Source organism: Delphinus delphis, chromosome 7 (genome assembly GCF_949987515.2).
Source record: "Delphinus delphis chromosome 7, mDelDel1.2, whole genome shotgun sequence".
Classification (NCBI taxonomy): Eukaryota; Metazoa; Chordata; class Mammalia; order Artiodactyla; family Delphinidae; genus Delphinus; species Delphinus delphis.
In genome coordinates this window covers 18,353,740-18,373,957 of record NC_082689.1, presented here as the reverse complement: position 1 = coordinate 18,373,957, position 20,218 = coordinate 18,353,740, and the positions used below count along the sequence as shown (strand labels likewise).

Sequence of the window (20,218 nt, the reverse complement as noted above, 5' to 3'; positions counted from 1 at the left end):
CACTGCAGCCCTTGGTCCCCTCTGTCACTCACTACACAGGGGCTCCAGGCAAGTTCTGCCCTCCCACGTCACACAGAGAGCCAGGAAAGGGGCTGCACCACTTTTATTGTCTCCCAACACCTCTGGTTCCCCTCCCTCCCCACCCCTTCCCAGGGTAAGGGCATGCGCCTTCCAAGCTGTCCGAGGGCACCCGCCTGGCCTGGTTCGGTCCTCCTAGCTACCTGCGGAGGAATGACTGCGAGTGGGGCTGGGGAGACAGTGGGCACCACAATCCTCTCCCCTGGCAGAGCCTGGGCACCCACACAGCAAGAGCTGGGCCCTCACCCTCTGAACCACCCTTTCTAGGCCTCTGTCAGGGCTGTCTGTGGGGGCAGGAAAGTGAGGGTGGCCAGTCAGAGGTGGGGAAAGGTAGGCACCTGAAGGGAACACAGGAGTTCAGGTGGAGAGGGGGGCACCTCCTAAGTGGAAGAGGAAAGAAATGGGACTAGCAGAAGCCCTCTGCCCAGGTGGAGCGCAGCTTGCTGAGATGGGCAGGAGCCAGCTGGGCAGAGAGCAGGAGGGTGAGGGACAGGCGGGGGGCACAGACCAGGGGCTGGTAGGTGGGAAGGAGAGGAACTTGGGTACAAATGGGGCATTCAGGAGAGACGAACATGGTCCAGAGGCAGGAGGGAGTAAGGAGAAGCTCGGACAGGAAGGGGTGTAGAAAGGTGGAAACAGCTGCCCTGAACCAAGTGGTTCCTGTTGAGAACACGGGACTCCCTCCTCTCCTCAGCCCTGGCTGTGAACTCCCGCCTCCCCATTCCACACCTCCAACACATCTCAGAACCAGCTTGCCGTCCCAAGTCTTGGAAAATCTGCAGGAGGTGTGTCTCAGCCCACCAGCTCCTAGGAGACCCCTGGCCAGCCGACCTGCCTTTCTGACCTCTGCCCCGTCGGCTTTACTCACCCTCTACCAGCAGCCGTGTGTGGGCGCTGTCCTGGCCGGCCTGGCAGCAGTAGGTGCCCTGGTCCTCAGGTCGCACGTCATGGATGACCAGGCTGTGGGTGTGGCCATGACTGCGCAGCTCGTACTTGTCTCCCGGGCACAGCGCGACCCCCTCCCGCAACCAGCACACTTGGCCCCCCGAGCGGGACACAGTCACCTCCAGCACCGCCCGGCGGCCGACCAGAACTGTCTTCTCGCGAGGGGGGCGGCGGCATATCTGGAGAGGCAATGCTGGGGGTGGAGGATGAGGGCTTAATAGGGACACGCTGGGTCCCAGGAGGAGAGACGCATCTTCCCTCCCGCTGTGGCCTCCACTCCTGGTCTTAGACCTCTATGCCACCACCCCGTTTTTCTCTACCCTCAACCCAAAGTCTCCTGCTCCCCAGGAAATACACTGCTCTCTGTGATCCGCCCCCGGAGAGCCCCGGGAGGAAGGGGTGGGGAAGGTAGGGTTCCTCGGACCAGCCGCCAGCTTGCCAGTTCCAGGGGTAGACAGTGTTCACTCCAGGTCGTCCATGCTCCAGTTGCTTACCCTCCACCTCCAGCTGAGCCACGGACTGGGCGGGTCCCGCCTGGAAGCGGACCTCACCAGTGTCCTCCGCGCGCAGCACGCTCAGCACCAGAATGTGTTTCTTCCCTGGGGGTGAAGGGGGCGCTAGTGAGGCCGGAGCCGCCTCTGGGGAGGGTCCGGGGATGAGGGTGGGGCCAGAGTAGGTCCCCGGGTCGGTTCGGACGCGGTAAATGTGCGCTGGGCGGGGCGGAATTGAGATGCCGAGGGGTAAGAGGGCAGGTCCAGGACCGAGGGCTCAGAGCTGGGGGCCAGGGAGAGATCGAGAGACTGCTCCTTGGGCCGTGGGGCGGGGCCCATTTGGCCTGGAGGTGGGGCTTATCCTGGTAGGGCGGGGCAGCGAGGGGCCAGAGCGGGTAGAAAGTCGGTCAGACCTTCCTGTCGGATGCGGACGCGGCCTCCGGGTCTCAGCGGGCGGCCTCCGAGCTCCCAGCTCCCGGTTGGCTCGACCTCCGACACGGTGCACTCGAACGTGGCTCCGTCGCCTTCGCGGGCGCGCACCGACAGAAGCTCGGAGAGGACAGACACCTTGCGCTCTGGGGCGGAGCCGGGGCCGTGAGGTGGGCGGGGTGGAGCGGAGGGGGCGGTACCCTGCCCCGCCCTCGCCCCCCGCTCCCCTCCTTAGACGCCCCAGAGCAGGACCCCGGGGCAAGTCCGGTCCGCAGACCCCGCACCCACAGCAGTGCCCCGCCCGGGCAGCGCCCGGTACCCACCGCGAACCACCAGGTGGACGGGCCCGGCTCGGGCCATCCCCACCACGCAGCTGTAGGTCCCGGCGTCCAAGGGACCGCAGCGCCGCAGCTGGAGAAGGCGGCGGGTGCCGAGGGCCTGGAGTCTGAGCCGAGGGCTGGGGGTGAGCGGTTGCCCGTCCTGGGGGCGGGAGTTGCAAAGGGTCGCGGTGAAAGCTCGTCTGGGCACAAACGGCCCCTGCCCTCCTCGTAGGCGGCCGCTCCCTCTGTTTGTGCCAAGCGGTTTCGAGGCACGTTTATGCTGTGGAGCAGGGCCGTCCTGCGCCTTCCGGGACTTCGCCAGGAGTCTCATTGGGAAGGTGTCACCCTTTGGGGACGTTAGGGCTGAGAACGGAGCCACGGGCGCGGGAAGCTTAGAGTCATGTACTGCTCATACCAGCCATGCGTGTGGATTCTGGACCAGGAAACCTGGATTCAAATATGGGCTCTACGTCTGCCCCTGGGCAATACTTCACCCCACGGCGCATCAGTCTCCTTATAGATAACATGGAGATAATAAGACCTGCCTCATAGGGCTGCTGTAAGGTTTAGAGAATCAAATGTAGAGTAAATCTTAGCACAGTGCCAGGTGCATGGCTCAGTGAGTATTAGTTATTTCTGTTGGGGGTTGTTACTGATGTTATGATGCCGAGGTGGGCTGGGCTGGGGCTGGGCTCTGACCTTCTCCCAGGTGACATCAGCCAAGGCCTGGGAAAGTTCACACTCGAAAGTAGCTGTGTCACCCTCGGTCACTTCTAGGTCCTGTGGCCCCCGCACAATGGTCACTGGGGCCTCTGGGAGTGGGAGAAGGCAGACACATTGGGCACAAGGGGTCACTGGTGGGCACATTTAGACAAGGTGATCAACAGAGGCCACCAGTGAGTGGAGCGCATGCTGGGACAAAGTGGTCCAAAGGGGATGCTGGTCAGTGGGGGGGACATGCTGGGGCTAGAGGGGCATAGTGGAAACTGAAGCAGAGATGCCAGTGGAGCTACCCATAGGCAAACGTGGTCAGTGGGGGCCACACTGGCTGGAATGGACAGGAGACACTGGCCAGTGGGGGACACCATGGGCTAACAGGAGCAATGGGGGAACCCTAGAGCAGATGTGGTCGGTGGGGAACAGACCAGGGCTGCAAACAAAAATGGGAGATACTGAAACAGAGTTGCCAACGGAGTCACCCTTTGGCATAGTCAGTGGATTGTTGGGACTTGGGTGGTGAGAGGGGCACACTCAGACAGGCAGAGGGGGCTGCAGCAGGCAGGCGTGGTCAGTGGGCTCACACTCAGAGTGGCCAGCAGGGCCATGGTCAGGCAGACAGACACCACACCGGCACAAGCACCTCACAGCAGCACAGTCAGTGGTCCATTGGGACGGGGGGGTTGGTGGAGACACACTCAGGCAGGGCACTCACTGGGGCCACACATGGCCAAAGGGTCAGGGGAGTCAAACTCTGGCAGGGAGGTCAGTGAGGGCCACACTGGGACAGGGTCAGTGGGGGCCACACGGGTAGTGGGATCGGTAGAATCACACCCAGAGCTGTCAGCAGGCAGGCAGCGGTTCCAGAGGCCGCACCTCTCACAGTGAGTCTGGCTGCACAGCGCAGGGCATCCGCAGTGAAGGAGATGCAGCCCGAGTCGGCCAGGCCCAGGCCACTGAGTACCAGGCAGTGAGCGTGGCCCTCTGCGTAAATTTGGCATGTGGTCCCCGGCTGCAGCTGGACTCCACCCCGGGCCCACTCCCCGGTCACATCCTTCTGGGACAGCTCCAGCTGGAAGGTGGCGCTGCCCCCCTCGATGACGGTCACATCCTCCAGAGGCCGCAGCACCCTTAGCTGCCTTGCTAGTGGGAGGAGATGGGGGAAGAAGGAGGATGAGGGCTCCAAATCTGGGCGGGGCTTTCGGGCCCCCCTCCCCCCCTCCCCCCCTCCCCCGGCCCGCCACACACACCTTGGCTCTGCCGGCACCACCCCTAACACCCAACCTTGTAAGGCCTTATAGAACTAAGTTCAGAACCAGGGTGCAGGAAGAAGGGAGCAGAGCCATTCAGACTTGGGTGGAGAGAGGGGCTTACTAGGGTTAGGAGAGGAGATACATGAAGGGGGTGATGTGTGGTTAGCGGGGTGAGGAGTTTGGGTGAGGGGTGCTGTGACACTGGAAGAAGCACAGAATTTGAAGTCAGACACATCAGGACTGGACCCTGCCACACAGTTTGTGTGCTGTGTAACCTTTGGCAAATTGCTTGACCTCTCTGGGCCTCAGTTTCTCCAGCTATACAAGGTTAATAGCATTGAGACATGGGTTTATTGTGATTAAATGAATGAAATAAATTAGAAGAGTATACACACCACCAACAACCATTTACCAAGCTCTCTGTGGGTATTTCTCATATTATCCCAGTCAATGTTCCCAAAGACCCTTTTTAAAGAAAACTTGGCTCAGAGAGGTAAGTAATTTGCATGAGGTCACACAGTTAATACCACACCATCTTGGGGGAGTGGGTGCTATTTGCCACCCATCCCTACTTCTCAGCTGGGCCCATGTATCCCGGGGCAGGTGACTGAAGGATAAACACGGCAAGTCTTTCTGGAGTATAATATTTACGTTTATAGCAAAGCCAACTTGGACATACGAAATGGAATGCAAAATCCACATGGACTTCTAAGGTAAATAGAAAACATTAGAAAAAGAAGAGTTTTGCTTTGGGCAGGCTGCTTCAGGTCACACTCCTGGGGGTCAGCCAGGGCTGACTTGCCTTGTGGCGAGGGGCACTTTGGTGGGGGTCTGAGGGGCCCTGGGCCAGCCAGGAGAGACTGTGCCACGGGGCGGGCGATGTGTTAGGAGAGGACGGGGCACTCACGCTTCACGCTGAGCCTGGCCAGGGTGCGATCGTGGTGGCTCTCGCAGCCGTAGGTGCCCTGGTCGGCCAGTACGACGCCGTGGATGAAGAGGCGGTAGATGTGGCCATCCTGGGCCGTGGACAGGCGGGAGTCGGGTGGTAGGGGTGCCCCACCTCGCACCCAGCGCACGGCCCCTGCCGCACCCACTCGGCCTGTCTCTACTTCGAGGCACACGTCCTGGCCTTCCTCTGCCCGCACATCCTGCAGCCGCCGCAGGAACAGCAGCTCCGTCTCTGGGGAGAAAGAGAGAGGGGGCCGTGGAGCCTGGTGGGCTGACCCCCTGCTCCCTCTCAGGGATCTGTCCCCTGTCATGGCCGGGGCTGGGAGAATAGGTTCAGGAACAAGACTATTGTGTCTCCATCAGGACCAAACCTCGAACGTGGAGCCGGGCACTTGTGGATGTGCTCCCTGCTTGGGCAGTCACTGTCCCCGCGTCCTCGAGCTGGCAGCCTCGCACGGTCAATATGCGGCTTGACCCATTCTGGGCCATCTCTAGCTGGGGCCCTGGGGTGACAATGGCCCCATTGTGCAGCCAAGTGACTTCGGCATCCGGTGGGGAGACTTCACACCGGAACGTGGCATCATCACCCTCGTGGACAGTGAGTGGTGTCAGCTCTGAGACCAGCTTCACCGGCGGTGGTTCTGGGGGTGGGGTCAGGCAGTGAGGTGGGCTGGGTCTTTCCGCCTCCCTCCTCCTCATCCCCTTTGCATCCCCTCACCTCCAGTAACAGGCCCTCATCCTCCAGTTATTGAACAGAACCTTCCTGAGGACCTACTGTGTGTCAGCCATGAGGTGTTTCAAAGGACAAGACGTCAACGCCCTGCTACTCCTAGCCACTTCCACCCAATGCTGGCCTGGCACCCACCTCTCTGACTCCCTAGTAATAGTACGTCATTTACTATGGACCCAATTTATCTCATTTAACTGTCAGAATCCAGATTGGAAACTGGTGTGGGTGGCGCTGACTCCAGAGCCCTGCTTTTAACCACTGGTCCGTGCCCCTCCTATTATTTGAGGGTTCCTGGAAAAGGGAGCCCTGAGCCCTCATCCCAGGAATAGTCACGCATGCATGGGTTGGAGCCAGAGGCAGAGAGGTGGGGTCGGGGCGCGGGGGCCCAGAGTGGTTCAGGCGTGTGGCCCTTGGGGTGTGAGTGGTGCACTGTTACCTTCCACGCTGACGAGGAAGATGCGGCTGTCCTGGGGCGTGTCGCACAGGTACTCCCCGGCGTCCCTGCTCCGGGCCCTCTGCACCCGCAGCACCTGCCTTGCCCCGTCCTGCTCCAGCTGCACCCGCCCCTGGCTTGCCAGGCGCTCCCCGTCCTTGTACCAGCGCACAGGGCCTCCCGGCCCGGAGAGGTGCACCACCAGCTCCAGGTCCCCGCCTGGTGTGCTGCGAACCCTCGTCTGGGCTGCCTCGGGGTCCACCACCCGCACGGGGGGCTCTGTGGGCTCAGAGCCGGAGGTCACCAGGAGGGAGTGGCTCGTGGGCTGGGAGGAGGGCAGTGGGAGGCAAGACAGGGAAAGGGACCGAAAGCAGTGGGGCAGTGGGTGGGCCAGGTGTGCTAGAGAAGGGGGAGACTCATGGGTTTCGGGGTGCGACTCTCAGGCTTCCTGCCCGGGCTATACTCACCAGCCACTTGGACGGTGAAGCTGAGGCTGGGCGCCCCCGGGGCTGCCCCTGCCTGGCAGGTGTAGAGGCCGGCGTGGACCGGGTCTGCAGCCTGGATGCAGAGGATACGGCGGGGGCCCTCGGCTTGGAGCTCCAGGCCCTCACCCTCCTGCACCGGCCTCCCGTTGTGGCTCCAGAAGACGAGGGCGCCAGCCCGGGACAGTTCACAGCTCAGCACCAGCGGCTCCCCGGGGGCCACGCAGAGCGGGCTGGGGGCCGCCTCTGGGGCAAGGAACTGGACTGGGGGCTCTGGACAGAGAGGAGAGGTATCAGCTCGGTGATGCTCCCACCTCCCGCACCTTGGCTGGCCGGGAGCACCCACCAGCCAGGCTGACGTTGAAGGTGACGGCTTCATCACGAGTCTCGCACACATACTCCCCGGCGTCCTCAGGCTGGGCGTGGGGCAGGGTCAGGGTGCGAGCGGGCCCCTTGGCACCCAGCTGCAGGGCATCTGATGCGTCCACCTCCAGCCCATCCTTGTACCAGCGCACCTGGGACCCAGCCGGGGCCACCTCGCAGCGCAGCTCCACGCGCCCTGGAACCCCGAACTGCAGGTCCAGGGAGCGGGCCGCCGGGTGCACAATCCTCTCTGGAGTGGCTGGTGGGTGGATAGAGAGAGGGGAGAGTGGGCTCGGCCAGCAGGCCTCTACCTGCCTCCCCACTGGATTCTCAGCCCTTTGCAGGGCAGCTCTCGGGAACGGTGCCACCTACAATCCGTGGGCACTCACCGTGTGCCAGGTGTTGTGCTAAGCGCACTGCAGCTCTTTGCTCAGCTACTCCTGACATTCCCTATTGTTGGCTTCACTTTACAGATGAGGACCTGAAGCCTCTTTATAGAGAACTGACTTGCTCTAGGTCACACGGGAAAAAAAGAGGTAGACCCACACTCACAGCCACATCTGTCTGACCCCGATGCACATCCCTCCCTACCCCACCCGCACTTCCTATCCCCTTTGCCTGCTCTGCCTCCGATCACCACCTGAAAACCCCTCTATTTTCCTTATTTGCTGCCTGTCCACTCTCACGAGAAGGCAAAGCTCCATAAAGACAGGTTTTCTCTCCCTGGTTCACTGCTGTAACCCTCAGCATTCAGAACAGTGCCGAGCACATCAGCATTTGCTGAATAAGTGAATGAATAACTCTCCTTGGTTCACTGCTGTATCCCTCAGCATTCAGAACAGTGCCGAGCACATCAGCATTGGTTGAATAAGTGAATGAATAACTCTCCCTGGTTCACTGCTGTAACCCTCAGCATTCAGCACAGTGCCGAGAGCATCAGCATTGGTTGAATAAGTGAATGAATAACTCTCCCTGGTTCACTGCTGTATCCCTCAGCATTCAGAACAGTGCCAAGCGCATCAGCATTTGTTGAATAAGTGAATGAATACGTGCTCCTGGTTGCTGGGCTCTCTCCATCAGGTCTCTGGTCATTGTCCTGGTATGATTTGGGCAAGTCAGGGCTCTCTAATGGCTGAGAATGAGGAGGCTGGGGGAGGGGGGAGGCTGGACAAGGGGAGAGCCGTGTGCAGCAGTCAGGGACCCTGAAGGTGCAAGAACTGGCAGGGTTGGGTGTCTGTCCCTCAGCCTCCTGCCTCTTTTCCTCCCCAGGGTGTCCCAGAGACCGCCCACCTGTGACAGTGACAGTGAAGAAGGCTGAGTCGTCTCCAGCGTCACACACGAACTCGCCCCCGTCCTCGGGCTGGGCAGCAGGCAGCACCAGGCGGCGGCGGGGCCCATCACTCTCCAGCACCAGGGCCTCACTCTCCTCCACCTCCAGCCCATCCTTGTACCAGCGCACGGGGGCGTCCTCCCGCGACAGCTCACACATCAGCACCACACACTCCAAGCTCACGGCGACCAAGGTCACCTCGTCCCGGGGGTGTATGATGCGCACCGGGGGCTCTGTAGAGTGGGGACAACCACAGCCTGTCACAAACTCACCGTCAGTCTCCCTGGAGCCATCTGGCAGCATGAAGTCCCGGTCACCCACAATCATAAGAGTAATAAGGATAATAATAGGCCCGAAATCTGTTCTCTGAAATCCCTGGGGCCAGAAGTGCTACAGAATCCACAATGCTTCCGATTCCAGAAATGGTGCGTTCATCATACATCACCTACCGCCCTCAGCCCCCACTGTGGTCCCCCCATAATCAATCACATTAACATTTCTGCAGTGTAACATACAGATTCACCCTAAGCAGGCTACTTAAAAAGTACAAATAGCTTCACAGAGTTAAGTTCAGATTTTACTGAAATGGCTTTTAATACCAAACTTACAAAAAGCCTTTTGATTTTGAGCAGTTTTTTTTTTAAATTTCAGAATTGTGGATAAGGGATGGTGGATTTGTAATAGCAAGTACTTATATACAGCTTGCTAGAGTTCCAGGAACAGTCATAAGCACTTTACACCCTCGTAGCAATCCTAAGGAGTAGGTATTATTTTATACCCATTTCCCAGATGAGGCAACTGAGGCATGGTGTGATTAAGCAACTTCCTTCTGGTCATAGCTGGCTATACCTACTCGAGGGCAGGAGGAAGAACTACCATCTGATAAAGGGAGGGTCAGACTCTGCAAGCAGTGGTAAGGACTCCAAGCCAAGGCTTGCAGGAAACAGTAATGAATTTTGCATCTGTGCATGAGTTGTCAACACCTAAGATTTCCCCAGGGATATTAAATGCTGTTTCTAGGAGTTCATCTCCAGCTGCTCTGGAGTGGTCAGTCTTTCACAGAAAGGAGCCATGGCAATATTGGTGGTGACCAGTGCACTGAGCCCGGGCCTGCCCATGCTTTCATGTACCTTGGAGGTCTCCCAGAATCAAGTCTCCAGGACACACACTTTTGTGTTCCTTTAGCATTTGGCCCCCTTGTGGCTGGGCTGGGGAACTGCTAGCTTCCTGGTCTAGGTCTTTGCAGAGGCGTGTAAGGGCAGATGTGCCCACCAGTGCACACTGAGCCCTTGCCTCCGCCTCCTCCCTAACTGGGCTTATTCTAAGAGTCTACAGGATGCAGGCTGGTTTTCTGAGGCCCAGCACCACCAGTAGATTGCAGAGTGTGGCTGCCTGAGTGGTGGGGGAGGTGATGGAGGCAGTGGAGTGAGAATGGGGTGCAGCCATGGGGCTGGGGTGCCTGCACAGCTGTGGCCCACAGCTTGGCATCAGACTTGATTCTCCTGGTCCACACAAGGTGTGTTGTGTGAGCCTCTCACGAAGAATCTGGTGTTTTGCGGGGAGGCCAGTTATGAGCTGGAAAGTGTGTGTCTGCGGCCATTATGTCTGGCCAGGGGTTGGGGCGGGAGAGGTTGAAGGGATTCACTACGGGACAGAATGTGTGCAGAAAGGCCTCTTCGGCTTTGTGACTTGTGTGCTTCTGGGGTGCAGGGAGTCGGGGGGCCCTAAGTAGCTCAAGCCTAGGCTGAAGCATTGTTCCTAGGGCAGGGCAGGGACAGGGCAGGGTAACCAGATGATGCCAGCATCAGGATGGTCGCTCCAGTGCAGCCAGTGGGTTCTTCTGTGCCGCCCAGAGCTGCCTAGGTCCCACCCTCCCCATCCCCCTCACACACGCTGGGATTGGCGCTGTGGGCTGCAGTCCCAAAGTTTCTGGCACTGAACCGTCACTTCCAGAGTCCTCCTGTGCTTTCCCGATTGGAACATTCTCCCCCCACCTTCAGCCCAAACCCTGACCCCCACTTAGCTAACTCAGCCGCTGCTCCAGATGGCCACTTCGAAGGCACTTCCTGCCTGCCAACCAGGTCAGCAGCCCCCAGCTTTGGGTACCCACTGCACCCTATCACGACACCCGGCAACCCTCACTCTGAGACCCTCTAATGTGCCCGGCTCTCCTGCCAGTCTGTGCACTCCCGGAGGGACGTGCGCGCGTGCGTCTGTGAGCTGCTGAGTGGCCGTCCGGAGCCCGCCCCGGGTGGCACGGCGACCGACTTTCCCCGAGGCCCTCCCTGACCTCCTGCTCTCTTGAGACCTCACCCCTCACAGCACTTGTCACGAGGTGTCGCTGTACATTTATTTGCGTGTTTATTGGTTAAACACAGGGGTCGCAAACTCAAATGCCCACGGGGGCCAGGTAAGGTAAGGTCAGTGGCTGAAGTGGTCTGGGGGGAGCAAAAAGGAACAGCGGGCAGGGTGGGACAGAGGAATGTGGGCCCCGTGTTACAGGGGCAGCTGCTACTCAGCGCCAGCTGTTCGTCGCCAAGGGGGGAAGCGGGACCAGAGGCGCCGGGTCTTCGGCTTTTTCAAGAGGACGCATAACTCCGGGTTGTTATTTGAACTGTCCTGACTTTGGTAAGACTCTGCAGGCCAAACAAAACATATCTGTGGGCTGTATGGGGCCCTAGGGACTGCCCGTTTGCGACCCCTGGTTAACGGCTGACTCCCCAGCTCTCTGGCAGCTGGGAGCAGGGACCACGTCTGCAATACGCACCAGTGACCTGCAGCACCTGGCCCAGTACCTGACACGTAGAAAGTGCTCAGTGAATGAGCCGGTGGAGGATAGCTATTCCTGGCCTCGGGCGCCGGGGAGGAGCCTGCTTATTCGAACACAGACCCTGGGGTCTTCCGGACAGGGCCCCCCGGTCCATGCACCTGCAGCCCCCCTCCCCCCTCCCCCACATGCTAGCTAGGGGCTATGTGGCCAGCTCCCGCAAGGGCTCAGGACTGTCCTCTGGTGACCGCGGGCAGCTGGGGTGGGCCCACACCTGTGACAGTGACGGTGAAAGAGGCAGACTCGTCATCGATTTCACACAAGTACTCGCCCGAGTCCTCCAGCTGGACGGCGGGCAGCACCAGGCGGCGGACGGTGTCCTCCTTCTGCAGGAGCAGCGCGGGACTCTCCACCACCTCTTCGCCATCCTTGGTCCAGCGCACCTCGGCCCAGGGCCGGCAGAGCTCGCAGGTCAGCACCACACGCTCCAGGCGCACGGCTGCCACATACACCTTGCCGCTGGGATACACGATCCACGAGGAGACATCTGGAGGACAGGGACAGCTGTGGCCGGGCGTCAGGGGCTGGGGCCGGGGTGCCTGGCTGCCCCACCTGGTCCACGCCTGTTCCCTACTCCGGGAAGGTGGGCTGTGTGTTGAAGAAGAGGGTCTTCCCTCGGACCATGGCTCACAGCTGCTCGGACAGTCAGTCACAGTTGGGGCACGGTGGCACAGTGGGGACTGTGGTGTCAGCCTCGGCTGTAGAAACTCTTTATATTCTCTGGGTTGGGACAGGGACAATACGAAGGGTAGGACTGGGGAGAGGAGGGTTGGGTGCCCAGATGGAGCTGGGGTCTCCTGCAGGCCTCAGACCTTCTGACCCCTCTAGCGCCTGGGCGCACCCACCCTAGACCCTGCCCTGTGGTAGCACTGCCACCCCTAAAGCTCCCCTTGGAAGATCTTCAGAACAGAGAAGGCAGGCTTTCCTTTGACTGATGTAGCTGTGACTGGTGTGTTTATGACAATGCATTTTCTGCGGGTGACTGAACCTCAGGGTGCAGAGCCTGGTTTGGGGAGAAAGCTAGGGGAAGGGAAGCAGGGGCTGGGAACAGTGGCCCAGGAGTGTACCAGCTGCCCAGGCAGGGGCAGGGCACACCGTCCCCCTCCTGTGGACTGCCTGGAGCCCCACCTGTGATGGTCACGGTGAAGTAGGCGCGCTCGTCCCCAGCGACGCACTGGAACTCGCCCCCATCTGGAGGCTGGGCGGCGGGCAGCACCAGGCGGTGATGGGGCCCCTCGTTCTCCAGCACCACGAAGTCGCTCTCTTCTACCTCCTGCCCGTCCTTGTACCAGTGCACGGGGGCGTCCTCCCGGTCCACCTCACAGGTCAGCATGACGCACTCGGAGGTTATGGCGTGCACGAACACGTGCTCCCGGGGATCCAGGATGTGCACAGGGGGGTCTGGGGGGAGCAGAGATGGGGTCACACAGACACCCCAAAACAGGAGACATGAGTGCACACTGGCTGCTTGGCTGGGGTGGGGTGCTCTGGGGCAATGACACGGACGACTGAGGGCGTGGCGGGTGAGGTGTGACAGATCACATGGCACTGGAGGGCTCTGTGAGTTCCCAGAGGATCAGAGGGGGGTGGCTGGGGACACAGAGGGCTTTGTCTAGGCTGAGAGGAGGTCACATCAGGGCCGTACTTGCTGCTTTTTCAAGGAAGCCCCCGGAGGGCTGATCGCAGGACGGGGAAGAGGTGGGAACAATTTAGTGGTGATACCGTGGGGCAGCGCTCCCTATCACTGGTACATTCAGGCAGGGGCCAGAGGACCTTCTGGCAATGGGGCCACTCAAAGTGAGAAGATGGAGCTGGATCAGTGGTTCCTGAGTTGTTCTCCCAGAGTGGATCTCCAGGCTCTGTCCTGGATGTTCTGGCTCTGGAGGCCTGGGGGAGCCTATGCACTTACGGCTTCCAGGGTGGTTCCGAAGCAGCCAGACATGTACTGGCTTCTGAGAGCCTCTGGACCACTGCACCTAAAACTTCCTTTTGACCCTGGCCACCTGGGGCAGTGGGATAGGCAGTCCTGGGTGTGAACCCAGCTAGGGTATTTGCTGCCGTGTGATCGTGAGCAAGTTGCATAACCTCTCTAAACCTCAGCTGCTTCATCTGTGAATGGAGATGTACTGCCCCTCACATAGTTGTGAACACTGAATCCAAGTGTACATTTGAAGTATACAGCATAGGAACTGGCTAGTAGGTGCCTAACAAATGTTAGCTCCCACCTCCCTTCCCTTAATTGAACTGAGGCCCCCCCACTTTCCCACCCGCAAAGGCTACATGGGGGCCAAGTGTGCTGGAGGGTGGTGCATGGGCAGTGTGATCTGCAAACATGTCCCCTTGCCCCCTAGGGCCCTTCGGAAGGGACCCCCGAGCAGGCAGACCAGGGGGCAGGGTTCACACAGCCCCCAGGGTCAGCCTCAGCTTGGGGGAGCCCAGGCCGCCACGGTCCCTGACCTTGGACGGAGACGCTGAAGAAGGCTGAGACCCCTTCCGTTCTGCACTCAAACTCGCCACTGTCCTGGACCTGGGCCTCAGGTATGATCAGGCGGTGTTTGCGCCCATCCATCTTCACCACCAGCGACTCGCTCTCCTCCACCTTCTGCCCGTCCTTGTACCAGCTCGCTGGGAAGTCCACCCGGGAGAGCTCACAGGTCAGTACCACCCGCTCCGAGGTTGTGAAGGTCAACGACACCTTGTCCTGGGGGCTCAGGATGTGCACCGGGCTCTCTGCTTGGGGAGAGGTGTGGTCATGTGCGGCACCCTAGTTGTGCTCTGCTACCCCAATAAACACCCCACTCCAGGGTATGTGCTCAGGGTAGGGGGGTGGGCACATCAGGCTGGATGATTGCCATCGATGCATTTGCTGGTTTTAAAAATTAGTTTTGGGCTGGGACTTCCCTGGTGGTCCAGTGGTTAAGACTCCACGCTCCCAATGCAGGGGTCACGGGTTCAGTCCCTGGTCGGGGAACTAAAATCCCGCATGCCGCATGGCGCAGACAAAAAAAAAAAAAAAAAAAGTTTTAGGCTTAAGACCAACTCTTAAGAGCAGTGGTTTTAGTGTGCATAAGAATTCCCAGGGAGCCTGCTGAAAATGCAGATTCTTAGGCTCCTCCCCCCAAGCGTGCAGGGGCCCGGGAATCTGCATTATAGACCAGCCTCCACATGACTCTGATGTTAGTGAACCTGGGTTGCACTTTAGAAACGCTGCTCTGGTTGCTGGTTATTTCTCACTTTGTCCTCCTCTTGGGATGCTGGCAGCTAACCACCTCAAGGCCCTGCACTTGGGCACTGAGGAATTCCTTGACTGGCCGTACAAACTCCAGCAATGGTGCAATGGCAAATGCCAGCATGTTCCCTGCACTTTCAGACCCCCACCAAGATCTGTCGTCCTCGGGGAGGCCTCATTCCCTCTCCTGCCCTCTTTCCCCAGGTGGCAGAGTGTGATTCTGAAGCCAGACCGCCTGGGTTCATAATCCAGCACCAGCACTCGTTAGCTCTGTGACTTTGGGCAAGTCACTGAACTTCTCTGTGCCTCAGTTTCCCCACTTGTAAAACGGGATGACAAAAGAACCCATCCTGTAGGGCTGTTGAGAGGACTGTGCTAATTAACATATACAAAGCGATGTAGGATTGTGCCTGGCACACAGAGAGTTGCTCCGATAGCGTCAGCCGTTACGCGATAGGGCAGGAAGCAGTCAGGGACCTGGAGCCGAGGTCTGTGTCTCTGAGATGACACACATGACAGAACCCTGCACAAAGTGCCCCAGAGAATTTCGCTATGATGCTGGATAACCAGGGGTCCCCCATATGTTGCGCACGAGTTGAAACTGAACCTCGGGATCACTGAGCCCTCTACCTGAGCTAGCTCACCATGGATGCCCCTTACTCTCCTGGCCCAGGTGTGAGAAGCAGCAATAGCATCTGTCTCATTGTGCTAACGGGACTTCTGTGTCTTGACCCTCTCTGCCCACCCTGGCCCCCACCTGCACGAACCTTGGATGGTGAGGGCAGCCGAGTCCTGCACACCTGGGCAGCTGAAGCCAACCAGGGCCCCGCTGTCCTGGTGCCTGACAGCTTGCAGGATGAGTCTGTGCTGCAGGCCCTTGTGCTCCATCCGGTACCGCAGGGCCCCAGGCTCTACCTGGCCCTCTGGCTCATTACTCTTGAGCTCTTCCCCATTAAGGAACCAGGTGCCCTGGATGATGGTGGAGAGATCGAGGGAGAAGACGGCATCTTCCCCGTCATATACCTGCACGTCGTCCAGACCGGCCACCAGGCGAGCTGTGGGCACTGAGATGGGACAGAGTTCGGCCATCAGAACCAGGGGGCAGAGGGCAGAGACTGGCAGGTAGAAGGCATATAACAGGACAGGGACTGAGGGCCAGGGAAGGGAGGAAGGTGATGGGGAGGGTGTGACTTGGGGTGCAGCGGTTGTCAGCCTGGGCTGGCGGGACCGACTCACCGAGGTGAGCAGACCCATGGAACACGACATGGGAGCTGCGGCCGTGTTCGCTGACGGTGCAGACGCGGAAGCGGTAGTCGCCCTCGGAGGGCACACAGTCTCCCGGCACCTCCACGGCCCCAGCTTTCTCAATGCTGAAGCACTGGATCCAGTCTTCTGAGCCCACCTCCTGCCGTTCCAGCCGGTAGATGAAGGGGGTCTCGGGAGCTGGCTCGGGAGGCTTCCAGGTCAGCAGGACCGTGTTCTTGTGGCCCTTGAACATTTCTGCCAACACTGGGGGTCCCGGGGGATTGTGCTTGACGCCTGAGACAAAGGCAGGGTTTGCGTCCGAGCCCTGCGCCAGCCTCCCACAGCCCTCTGACCTTAAGTCCACTTTGCCAACCCAGACTGTGGCATCTGATCACCTTCCAGCCCTGACCCTCCTGTCCAGCCCTTGAGGAGGCTGCCTAGGGATTTTCAGGCCCTCACATTTGACTCTGAGCAGAGTGGTGGTACGGGAGTTGCCCAGGCTGAAGGTGACCTCGCCAGCATCTTCTCGGGTGACCCCTGGCAGGACCAGGGCATGCATGTGGCCGGAGCTGCTCTGGCAGGTGGCCGGCAGGTCCTCCCCATCTCGACTCCAGCGCCCTTCCACCCCAGCCTCGCGGGTCTCCACCAGCAGCACCGCGTTCTCTCCCTCAAAAACATCGAGCTTCCGGGGCAGCCGCTTCAGGATGGGCCCTGAGACACGGATGGGAGTCCGTCAGCCCGGGGTCTGGGCATCTGCCTGCCTCGGTCTCGGCCTCCTCCCACTGGCCAGCCGACCTTTGACTGTCACATTGGCCACGGTGCGCACCCGGCCGCGCATCTCGCACAGGTAAACTCCATCGTCATCTGCCTTCAGCCTGTGGATGATGAGGCGCCGGACCGTGCCCTCCTCGATCTGCTCGTACTTGCGGCAGGGCAGCAGCCGCTGGTCCTCGCGGAACCAGGCCGTGGGAATGCGGGAGTTGGGGACTTTACACTCCAGCACCACAATCCCATGCTCCCGGCCCTCCACGTCCTGCAGGGGCCTCGTGAAGCGGAGGCGAGGCTCTGTGAAGAAGGGAGAGACCAGAGAAGGCTCTGGAGAGGGCCCGACCAGGAGAAAGACTCTCCTCCCATCACCTACTGCCTAAACCCACATTAGCTCCGGCCATTTGCTCTTCTCCCAGAGCCAGCAGTCATTGTGAAATCAGAGAAACCCCCAGAAGGGAAGTCAGGGGACCCATATTCTCATCTGACCCTGACACTCGCTAGCCACATCACCTTGACCAAGGCCATTTTCATGATCCTGGGTCTCAGTTTCTTTACTCGTAAAGTGGGGAAAGGGATGGAAGGGCTTGGACCACATCAGTGATTTTCAGATTGTTCCCTGGGGCCCTTCACAGGCACCACACACAATTCTGCAAAGGTCTGAGTTGAATTTCGTTTTGAAAGTACTTTAACCACGTTCAAAACTGCATTTAACAAAAAGAAAGCAGGATGATGGAAGCGGCCAGTGGGCTCACTTGGGCTGCTGGGGAAGCACGTCTGTCTTGTCATGCGGCTCTGGGAAGCTGTGTCATCACGTGGGGCTTTTCTCTCCTCGGGGGGTTAGAGTTCAGCCCTGCCTGGCCAGTTTGTGCGCCTCAAACTGTACCCAAGAGGCCACCACTGTGGCACAGGTGCCACACGCTTCACTGCGTGCCAGGCAGGGGTCAGGAGATTTGCCAACTCTTTTTCCTCTGAGGGAACAAGTTGGGTAATAACTAGTGAGGGTATAATGTCATGAGTTGTGATGAACTCCTATTACGGAGAGCTTTAACTTCCAGTGTGAGTTTGGGGTGTTTTCCCTCCCTGAATTTTCTATTTATGAGCAATGTAAGCAGTTATTAAATACTGTTGGGGACCCAACTTTGATATATAAATTTCCTCTCCTTCACCTTCTTCTTCTTGCAAACCTGAGAGCAGTCTAATGAGTGAATAGTCAAAAATTGCGGGGCATTTTTTTTTTCTCCCTTTGGTGCGAATCAGGAATTTCTCAATGTGACACCTGCAACCAGGCCTTCCCCATAGGGCTCACAGACTAGACCCAGTTATGTGTGGTTCAAATGTGTATATTCAATAAAATAGACCCCTTGTTCTCACTGACTGACTTTATAAGTACATGTTATAAATTGGGATTTAGAAGTTTACACCCACAAAATGATCTTTTTATCTGTCTTATTTATTGGGGCCCCAGATGGGATTTCCATCCGGGGACAGGTTGGTGAAATAACAAAGAGGTTGAAAAACAGTGAACTACAGGAGTTGTAGGTCCCTCTGGGTCTGTACATGAATCATTCCTTAAAGCCCTTTATCTAAGAGTGGTTTTCCACCATCTGCCTCAGAATCATTTGGGGAGCTTGCTAAGAAGTTCCTGGAGTAGGTACCCTGCAGACCTACTAAATCCGAATCCCTGGGGGTTGCGAGGTGGGCGGGAAATGGCATTTTAATACTTAGCCTCCCTTACTCCCCACCGTCTTCTGGACACTGAGTGGGGCTGGAGTTAGGAGGGTCTGGGAGGGCGCTGGAGGCCCCTCCCCAGGGCCCCGGCCGCCCGGGGGCGCCGCGGTACCTTTAACATGCAGCTGCACGGCACTGAGCGTCTGGCCCGCCGAGTTGCGCGCGGCACACACGTAGAGCCCGCGATCCTTGGCCTGGCAGTAGAGCACCTTGAGCACGAAGCCGCCATCGCGGTCGCGGTACATGAGGCGGCGGCGGTCAGGGAGCAGCGGGTGGCCCTCCCAGTGCCATTCGATCTCGGGCTCGGGCTTGCCCATCACGTAGCAGCGGAACTTGGCGTGCTTGCCCTCGTTCACCCAGAAGGTCTTGGGCGCGCACTTGAGCGGCTCCACCACGGGGTTGGGGGCCTCGTCCGGGTCCTCCGGCGGGCTCTCGGGGGGCTGCTGCACTTGCAGCAGCGCGCCGGCCCGCGCGTGGCCGTGCGCGTTGCGGGCGTGGCACACGTAGACGCCGGAGTCGGGCAGCCGCGCCGCCAGGATGCGCAGCGCCAGGCTCGCGCCCGGGCGGCCCTCGGCGCGGCCAGGTTCGAGGGAGAAGTGGCTACTGTCCCACACTTCGTCCAGCGCCATCCCGTCCTTCTCCCAGTACAGCGTTGGCACGGGGAGGCCCCCCACCTGGCACTCCAGCACCACCTCCGCCCCCCGCAGCACCCACTGGGACCGGGGCCCCGTCAGGAACACCGGGGCGCCCTCCCCGGCCCCGGGCGGCGGCCGCAGGCGTTCGGCAGGCTGGGGCTCGCGCTCGGGGGCCGGCGGCTCCAGCACGGTGACGGCGGCCGCCGCGTAGGCCTCTCCGGCCGCATTGCGGGCGCGGCACACATAGACCCCCGCGTCGGTGGGCAGCGCGCCGCTCAGCAGCAGGCCGTGCTCGGCGCCGTCCGCCGGGAAGCTCAGGCGCTCCGAGGCCGCCAGCTGCTGCCCGCCCTTCTCCCATACGACAATGGGCGGCGGCTCCCCCAGCACCACGCACTTGAGCTCGGCCTCGGCGCCACTTACCACCCGCACGGGCCGCGGGAAGCGCAGGAAGCACGGGGGGCTCCCCTGGTCCCCCGAGCCCGCCTTCATCGCGGCGGCGCGGGGGAAGGCCGGGAGCGGCGGCGGGGCCCGGGAGGCGGGGCGCGTTTGGGGACCGGGCGCCGGGACTCGCGGAGCTTTCCCCTGGCCGCCCGCTCCCGGTTCCCCTCCTTACCCTCGGCCCGGAGCTGCGGCTCTGGCGGCGGCGATTCCCGGGCCGGGGCCCAGGGCTCAGGGGGCAGTCCTTCCTGTTTGCCTCCCCAGCGAGGGGCCCCTCAGACTCCCCTGCCTGCGGCCTGGCTTCCTGCTCCGGAGAGCCAAGTCTTCCCAGCCCCCTCCCACAGCCAGGGCCTCTTTCCCCTCCTCCCTCCCACCTCCAGCCGCCAGGTCCCCAGCCGCCCGCCAGGCTTGGGCCTGAGTGGCAGAGGCGCCTGCAGCTGCCAATCCCCAAAATATTCTCTGATGACACAGCTGGAGGACGAGAGCCCAGACTGGCTCCTCCAGGCCAAGTTTAGAGCAGGCGGGACCACCTGGCCCCCGCCCTAGCCCCAGTTCCAGCCCCCGCCCCAGCCCTTCCCCCCAGGACTGGCCCAGCAGCTACGTGGTTGAAAGGGGCCCCAGAAGCTCTGAGGGGCTGGCGCGCTCTGTCTCCCTGACAAGGAACGCTTTTAGGAGCTGGCAGACCCCCAGCTTCCAGGCTCCTGTCCCACCTGGTGTCACCTCTGCGCTGGGTGCTGGGTTGTGACTCACTCTGTGTGTGTGTGTGTGTGTGTGTGTGTGTGTGTGTGTGTGTGTGTGTGTAGCGGGGAGGGGTTGTACGTGTGGGTCA

At 60.1% G+C, this 20,218-nt stretch overlaps 1 protein-coding gene across 3 annotated transcripts; it reads right to left on the bottom strand.

Moving 5' to 3' along the window:
* Nucleotides 1-68: 68 nt before the first annotated feature.
* On the bottom strand, nucleotides 69-19,916 carry OBSL1 (obscurin like cytoskeletal adaptor 1). Of its 3 annotated transcripts, none has more exons than XM_060016047.1 (21): nucleotides 18,429-19,916; nucleotides 16,616-16,885; nucleotides 16,280-16,531; nucleotides 15,812-16,114; nucleotides 15,343-15,639; nucleotides 13,804-14,076; nucleotides 12,475-12,747; nucleotides 11,561-11,833; nucleotides 8,480-8,752; nucleotides 7,173-7,448; nucleotides 6,812-7,099; nucleotides 6,348-6,623; nucleotides 5,553-5,822; nucleotides 5,141-5,413; nucleotides 3,857-4,123; nucleotides 2,963-3,075; nucleotides 2,267-2,423; nucleotides 1,928-2,089; nucleotides 1,518-1,622; nucleotides 947-1,216; nucleotides 69-217 (listed from the first exon to the last, which is right to left on the bottom strand). In XM_060016047.1, the coding sequence occupies exons 1-21, from the start codon at nucleotides 19,438-19,440 to the stop codon at nucleotides 69-71; spliced, it is 5,832 nt and encodes a 1,943-aa protein (XP_059872030.1). In that variant the 5' UTR covers nucleotides 19,441-19,916. The 3 variants fall into 3 exon arrangements, with proteins under 3 accessions (XP_059872030.1, XP_059872028.1, XP_059872029.1); XM_060016045.1 differs by having other exon boundaries at nucleotides 142-221; nucleotides 18,429-19,912; XM_060016046.1 differs by lacking the exons at nucleotides 69-217; nucleotides 947-1,216; nucleotides 1,518-1,622; ... (8 more) ...; nucleotides 7,173-7,448; nucleotides 8,480-8,752 and adding an exon at nucleotides 10,870-11,155 and having other exon boundaries at nucleotides 18,429-19,908.
* Between the last annotated feature and the right edge of the window lie 302 nt (nucleotides 19,917-20,218).